Raw genomic sequence first — 7,333 nt, 5'->3', positions numbered from 1 at the left:
GGAAAATTTTAATTTAGAATTAGGGAGAAAAATTATTTCAGTGATATTGTCAGTGATATTGCTTTATAGTGTTGACTTTCTATGTATGGATTTATCACTAGTGTTTCTCTTTCTTCTGTAGGTGATTGTTTTAAATGGTTGTGGCTCTCTATTTTCTGCATTAGCTACAGTCCTTTGTGATCCAGGGGGTAAGTGGATGGTTGGAACATAGTTTTGTTTTGTTTTGTTTTTTTCTGCTAGGAAATAATGTTACTTTGTTTTTATACTGTTAGACAGAAGTGAAATAGTGGAATTGGCATTGGCCTGCTGCGAAGTTCTTGTTTCCTGCAAAGTTGTGCTGTGAAATTCTTAATTTCTATGGTCTGCAAATGTCATGCATTTACACTTGGTGCCTGCCCTGTCTGCCTTCACTGGTTTTGTGCCCTCTTTTAGTTTGCCAGACTAGACATGGGCTATACTCATGGTTACCTGGGCACTTCCAGAAGATTAAAGAATTAATGTAAAAATAAAGTGAAGAAAGAGACAGTAGAATTGCAGTGTTTCCAAGGGACACAGCTGTAAAAATGCTTTCATATTTAGCTAAAGCACATTAGGAGAGAAGACTGTGACCTGTTGGTAACTAACTTTGTTTTCTTGGTTCCAGAAGCTATTCTGATTGCTACTCCCTTTTATGGTGGTATTACCCAGAGTATCTTCCTCTATGGTAATGTCAAGCTGGTGTATGTCTATTTAGACAGTAAGGTAAGATCTGGGAGAAGGGAATAACAACCTCTGTAGTTAAACTGGAAAGCTGAGCTTTGGCAATCTCTGCAAGCAGTTCTCAGAACAGGGGTACACTACAGCCAGTGGACATTTACACAGTTCATTGCTGGGAAAATGGACACCTGGCTTACAAGAAAGTCACTTGAGACCATGATTCTGGATTACAGTTTTGTACTTTTCTTGTATCTCACTCCCAGTAAAAGTCCTTGAAAGGAAAAAAATTACCATTTTGAGCCTTGGAGAGAGAAGTTATCCTACGTGTCCTACTGAAGGTGGTCCCGGGGTGCAAGATCAGATGGAGATCTTGCATTACTTTAGTTATTCAAGGATAGCAAGAAAATTCTGGTTTTAGCCAGCCTGTGATGGACTTTTGTTTGATTTTACTTATTGATTTATTTATTCTCTCTGTAGTATAAAAGGATGAGAAGATGGCTGCTGGTCATTATTGGTAGTTTAATTTATTTCAGGGAACATTTGTCAGTGGATTGGCTCAAGGCAGTCTCTATTGAAACAACTTTGCCTTTTTAATCTTTTTTATGTCTTTCAGATTACTGGAACAAGTACTCGGCCTTTTCAGCTTACAGTGGAAAAACTGGAAAAAGCCTTGCAGGATGCCCGGGCAGAGGTGAGTTTAGCTGAGCTTCACATTACCAGCTAAGTTTACAATATATTGGAGAGGTCACATCCCAGATGTGGCCTAAAGATCAAAGCATTTTCAAAACCTAGCACCTGGCTTTCTGGTTGTCCTTGTAGATCATCTGAGATGATGGCTTGTGAACTCAGGGGCACTTCTAGGGGGAATCCCTCAGTGTTGTGTCTGTCCAGTTTTGGTCACAGCACAAAAGGATAAACCAGACAATTCACAAAGCAGTGGAACCCATTCATATAACCAAAAATAATGTACTCGGGCATGCACTAAAATCTGGGACTACCCAGGATTTCCCCCTCAGAAAGGCCAGCTGAGTTACCTGGAAACTGTTTGCTCTACACAGCAGGGCAGATGAATACCCTAAGAATGCTGAAAGTTTTTGCAGGAGAGAACTCTAGAGGATAAAATGCAAGTGAATATCACTTTTCTGAAGAGTTAGTCTGTAAATTTGGCATTGTCCTAAATCCCATATATGTTAAGCTGCATCTTTGAATTGTTACCAGCTCTGACATCTCCAGCCAAGCGTGCTTTAAATGAGTACACTTTGTATCCACCTAACTCAATCTCATCTTTCTTGCCACTTTCATGGGCAGTCTTCACTAATTTATGATTTCCCAATTACTAATGCAGCTCAGAAAAAGTACTTCCATACTGAGAGCATGTGAGACCATCTTTCTCATTAATTGGTTGACCAGAGGCAACCAATTACTTGGTGGTGGCAATTCCCTCTTTTCAAAATCATAGATTAATTCTATAATATTTTGCTCATTTAACTTTGCAAATGAATTAATTGTAAACAAAAAAAATCTTAATTTGTCACTGGAAGTTTTCTCATACAAATTTAACTTTGAGGTGAAAAGTCATAGTGGAAGCTTTGGAGGAATCCTGTGTCACAGTCAAGTGAGGGACTGCTCAAGTAGAGGAACTGAAAATTTATCCCATGATAGGCACTCTCTTAATACTATGGTATTTGTATTCTGCAGGGTGTCACTGTAAGGGCCTTAATTCTTTTGAATCCCCAAAATCCCCTTGGGGACATCTACTCCTTGTCAGAGCTACGGGATTACCTGGAATTTGCTAAAAGGTATGTCACTTTGGAAAGCCTAGATATCCTGAGTCAGATACAGCTTTCAGACTCTGGTGGACTACTTGCTGTCCCTGAATTTATCTGTGAATATCTTTTAAGTCAGGTGAATAGTCTGTTCTTCATACACATTGGTGGACTTAAGAAAGGGGAGGGGCATGCTGGGATCATGGACCCTGCAGTCATCTGGTCTGGTAAAGCAGCTTGTATCAAGGAGTGCAAGTTTTATTTTTCAGTGATCCGAGGAAACACTATGCCACTGGGCTTCCCTGGTAGAAAGTTGAGCTCTTTTCCTCTCAGTTTCTCAGTATCTGTAAAGACAAAGAAGTGTTTGAATATGGTTTCATCATGGATCATAATACTGGTTGAGATTCAGATTCTATGAGATGCTGAGTGGATGGGTAGTACATATAGGAATTAATTTTCACATTGGCAATCATAGGATCTTGGTCTTGTTACATGGTTACAGTGGGTGACAAGTGGATATACCTCAAATAATTTAAACATACATAAAATAGATCTAAGTTGAGAAAAGTTGTTTTATTTCTGCAAAATTTGGCATCCTCTCTTCTTTGTATAAAGCAAGTATTTGGAGGCCTGAATTTATTTCTGTTAAACCAGAAGCAGCCTTCTTTTGTAATATCCATTTTGTCCTTTTGCAGACATGAATTGCATGTGATAGTAGATGAGATCTACATGCTGTCAGTTTTTGATGAATCAGCCACGTTTCACAGTGTCCTAGGCATGGACAGGTAAAAGCAGCTCCTACTTCCCTGGCCATCTTCCAGTGACAGTTCAACATGATGCCTTGCTGAGAACTTGTGACTGGAAGTTAAGTCATGAGCTAGTAAATTCTGAATCCACCTTACATTGATTTATGCCCTTTTTTCTTTTTTAGTAATTTCTGAATGGCAAATGCATTTTGTCAAGTACAATTTAGCAAGTAAAAAATGGTAGCTAGCTTTTTATTGTGGTATACTTCTCAATGTGTGCATCAGTATTTGGTTATGACAGTCCCCAAAACAGAAAACAGATTTTTCTTTTCTGAAGGTGATGCTCTTCTTCCTACCTAAACTTCTTTTTCCCATGTTTCTGTTGATGCTTGTAAAGACTTTCTGTTGGTGTTTACTTCCTAATTTTCCGTAGAGTAGTCCCAGATCATAGTATTACAGACTGGATAATGGATTTTATTAGGTATTGTTTTAATGAGATGAAGAACTTTTAAAATATTTTTTAAAATATGGTGTGTTGTTGAGTTGTTTGGGTTTTTTTTAATTTCTAGTCTTCACCAGTGCTGCTAGCTATCTTTTTGTGCTCAGTTGCAAGGAAATTAAGTATACTTGGTTAAGTGTTAGCTTAGTCTTGCTGGGCTTGGATGTAAAAGAACATCACTTTTGATTCTTGACAAAATACATTGGCAGAAGCCTGTTTTCTAACATTAAATGTACAAGCTTCAGGAAATCTGCATGTAAAATGTAGCACTTGTAAGCATCTGTGTCTTTGAAATATTTAAAAACTGTGTCTAAAGCTACTTCCAAGGGGTTCCTAGCTTCTAAAGTTAGGTCACATTTGAATTTTCCCTGCTTGACTGCTGTTTGGTGGTGCACTGTCTGTCATTGTGTAATGCTGCCTCTCTGTTTCTGCAATGCTGCACTGGTGATCCAAAAGCTTCAGCACCTATGACACTAACTGCCCATCTGCATCCTTCTACATACAGATTGCCTGATCCACAGCGGACTCACGTGATGTGGGGCATAACCAAGGTGAGTGCTGGTTGTTATCGTGCTGTGCCTTTGTGGCTGCTAGGTTTTGGTCTGGGCTCCTCAGGTTCCTCATGCTGGAAGGATCAAGTTAGTAGTAATAGGATCCCAGTTGTCCAGTGTAATAAAGTAGTCTCTCTGTGCCTTCTGCAGGATTTTGCTGTTTCTGGGATTCGTTTTGGTACTTTATATACAGAGAACCAAGATGTTGCTAATGCAGTGGCTTCTTTGTGTTATTTCCATGGGGTTTGTGGACCTGTCCAGCACAAGGTTGCGCAGCTGCTTAGAGACAGAGGTGAGTCAGTAGCTCCATGTACAATCTTCTGCCATTCTGTGTGTCTTAGTACCTGGAAGATCTCCCCTTCCCTTACTTTCCCTAGTGTTCTCTTTGTACACCTTAATTGACAGTCTTCCATTACCCTGAAGCTGTCCATGCAACACAAGGCTGACAGCTCTGCAGGAAAGCACCATTTATGCAGAGCTCCTGATCAGCAGAGTTAGAGGAGCAGCTTGGAGGAGGCATGGTAGCTATTTATACAGAAGTTGCCAGTTACCCAGAACCAGATGAGCAGAAACAAAGAACACAGGCTTGTAGGACAAGGGAAATGGGCTTCAAACTCTGCCCAGGGTGGAATGCTAACAGTCCATGATGACTAAGAGCTGTAAACGTAGGGAAACTTCCTCAGGAAGGTCAGGGAGATACTTTTCTGCACAGACATGAAACTGCAAAATACTTCTTGGCTGTCCTTTTGTTATTTGAGGAAACAGAAAACAAAAGAAGGAGGTAAAATGTGAAGCAGAAAAAGACACTGGGCATTTTCAAAGCTTCAACAGATCTGAATACTTCCTCAGTTTGTGATTCTTTTCTTTATCTTCTTCTTCTGGTCAGACTGGATCAACCAGGTGTACCTGAGGGCCAACCATGCCCGCCTAAAAGCTGCCCATACATACGTGACAGATGAGCTGAAGACACTTGGGGTTCCTTTTCTCAACCGCAATGCAGGCTTCTTTGTCTGGATTGATTTCCGAAAGGTTGGTAGTTTTGGGAAGTGAGGCTTCTCCTGGGGTGAGGGCAGGCATGTAGTGCAACTGCATCTAGAGGAAGAGTTAATATTGTGACAAGCATTTTGTTTCAACAAATCTGTCGTCTGATGAGGAGAGGGAAGGACTGCCAGATGTTTCAGTCTGTTCTTTTCCTTTTGTCAATCTGTGAACTTCCCTCCTTGCAGGAATCTTACTACTCTCAAGCCACTTCCCTCCCCATTCCTTCCTTTGTATCACAACTGCTGTACTTCAGAGGTAAAATGTGTCTCCCTTGGCCTTTGCAGACTTTATGGGAAGCACAAATTCATGAGGATCTCAGTGATGTAGTCTATATGGTACTAACCTCTGGCCCTTCTGATGACTCTCCTAGTACCTTAAGACAGGCACATTTGAGGAGGAGTTGCTGCTCTGGAAGCGTTTTCTGGATAATAAGGTCCTCCTGTCCTGCGGAAAAGCCTTTGAGTGCAATGAACCTGGATGGTTCCGCATCATCTTTGCTGACAAGACCCATCGGCTGCAGTTAGGTGAGTAATGTTCTTTTTCCTCCCACCACAATTCCCATCTCTTCTCAATCCTAAACTTAGGCTATTATTATCCTCTTTTCTTCTCTGTTTTTTTCTCCCTTACTCCATTATCCTTTTCTGGATCTGATGGATTTGGAGACACTTGTGGCTTAAACTAATCCACCAGTGTTTCTCCTCCTTGTACCATTTCAGGCATGCAACGGATACGCAAGGTTTTGGAAGAGCGTGAGCAGGAGATACTGGCTGAGGAGAAGGAGCAGCCTTGTCAATCAGATCAGGATGGCAAAGCAGATAGCACAGATGAAGTCATTTTTGTATCCCGCCACCAGGACCCTCTCTGTGCCAGTAACTCCAGCCTTGGTGACCTCATTGGCCTCCTGCAGCAACAGATGCGTTCATCTGACTGGCTACAGAAAAACACAGCCGAGCAGTTTGCCCAGGAAAAGCCAGAGATCTATGATGTGTTCAGCAAACTGGTGGGGAAGCAATAGGGGTCAGTGTGCCTCCAGGGGCTTTTCTGAGCAGTAACTGACCCTGGGCCCCTAACAACTCAGTAGTGACTTCCAGCAAATAATATATTTTCTGTATAGCAAGAAAATTACTTTGTAGGCCCCCTCCTCTCCCCTCTGTTTGAGATCTCTGATTTGTACTATATAGCTGTGTTTCCTTGGATTGGGGTGAGGGTAGGGAAGGGGGAGATGTCTTGTTTGTGTGCTGCTGCTCTGTGTTCTGCAGCATCATTGTATTTTATATTTAATTAATTTCTAATGAATATGCTCTTAATTCTCTTATAAGGTCCTGTGGTGTAATTTTTTATTCTTCTTCACACTTTCCAAGAACAGATTCTAGATTAAGTTATGTGAGGTTTCCATTTTCTTAAATGATGGTCAGATATAAGTATTTGGGGGCCAGCTGTCTCAAAGAGGTGTTTTGGGGAGATAGAATCTAGTGTCAGCCCTAACTTAGCCCTAGCTAAGAGTAAATAAACATGTGCATAGATTCATCTTCATTACTGAGACTCTTAGGACCATAGTCGTCTAGGCTGAGTTCTATAAATCATTTTGTTTGCAGTTGGTTTCCAGTTTGACCTCGGATCAGACAGTATCCACTGCCCTTGGCTGGTGAAGTGCCTGGTTTTGTTTCTATTCTTCTTTTTTGTATTCCTATAAATAAAATGAACTCATTGGCCTCTTGGCAGAATGTCCAGAAAAGAGCTACAAATGGAGAGGCAATAGAAAGTAGATGTTGTTTTTGCATTTTTCTATTCCTGGAAGTCCATCCCTTGTGGTTAACAACATATATTGGCAAAAGAGTGCAGAGAAGACTTCTGCCATCGTGTTAGGTGTACCTGCAGGTACAGCTGCTTCTGTCACCTACCACAGGCATCCAAGGACACACCTTCCACCATTATCACAATAATGAATGCAATTTTTTTTCTGTGTTTCTCTGTTTGCAGGGTAATTTTTCTTGACTAAATGGTAGTCTTCTGTCTCCTCCTCTTTCCCATTTT

General features: G+C 41.0%; 1 protein-coding gene across 2 annotated transcripts in view; it reads left to right on the top strand.

Moving 5' to 3' along the window:
- The window catches only part of LOC102040365 (1-aminocyclopropane-1-carboxylate synthase-like protein 1), a 15,138-nt gene extending 8,027 nt beyond the window's left edge, over positions 1-7,111 (top strand). The window contains exons 6-15 of one of the 2 annotated variants that reach the window (XM_031055842.1): positions 122-188; positions 644-741; positions 1,310-1,387; positions 2,395-2,495; positions 3,158-3,247; positions 4,213-4,258; positions 4,409-4,550; positions 5,145-5,287; positions 5,670-5,823; positions 6,016-7,111. In XM_031055842.1, coding sequence (XP_030911702.1) covers positions 122-188; positions 644-741; positions 1,310-1,387; positions 2,395-2,495; positions 3,158-3,247; positions 4,213-4,258; positions 4,409-4,550; positions 5,145-5,287; positions 5,670-5,823; positions 6,016-6,314 — 1,218 coding nt within the window. In that variant the 3' untranslated portion in view covers positions 6,315-7,111. The remainder of the gene's footprint in view (positions 1-121; positions 189-643; positions 742-1,309; positions 1,388-2,394; positions 2,496-3,157; positions 3,248-4,212; positions 4,259-4,408; positions 4,551-5,144; positions 5,288-5,669; positions 5,824-6,015) is intronic. The other variant, XM_031055843.1, reaches the window with a different exon arrangement.
- The last annotated feature ends 222 nt before the right edge of the window (positions 7,112-7,333 follow it).

Source organism: Geospiza fortis, unplaced genomic scaffold (genome assembly GCF_000277835.1).
Source record: "Geospiza fortis unplaced genomic scaffold, GeoFor_1.0 scaffold66, whole genome shotgun sequence".
NCBI classification, from domain to species: Eukaryota; Metazoa; Chordata; class Aves; order Passeriformes; family Thraupidae; genus Geospiza; species Geospiza fortis.
Note: the sequence above shows the minus strand (reverse complement) of the source record. Positions and strands in the feature narration are given on the sequence as shown.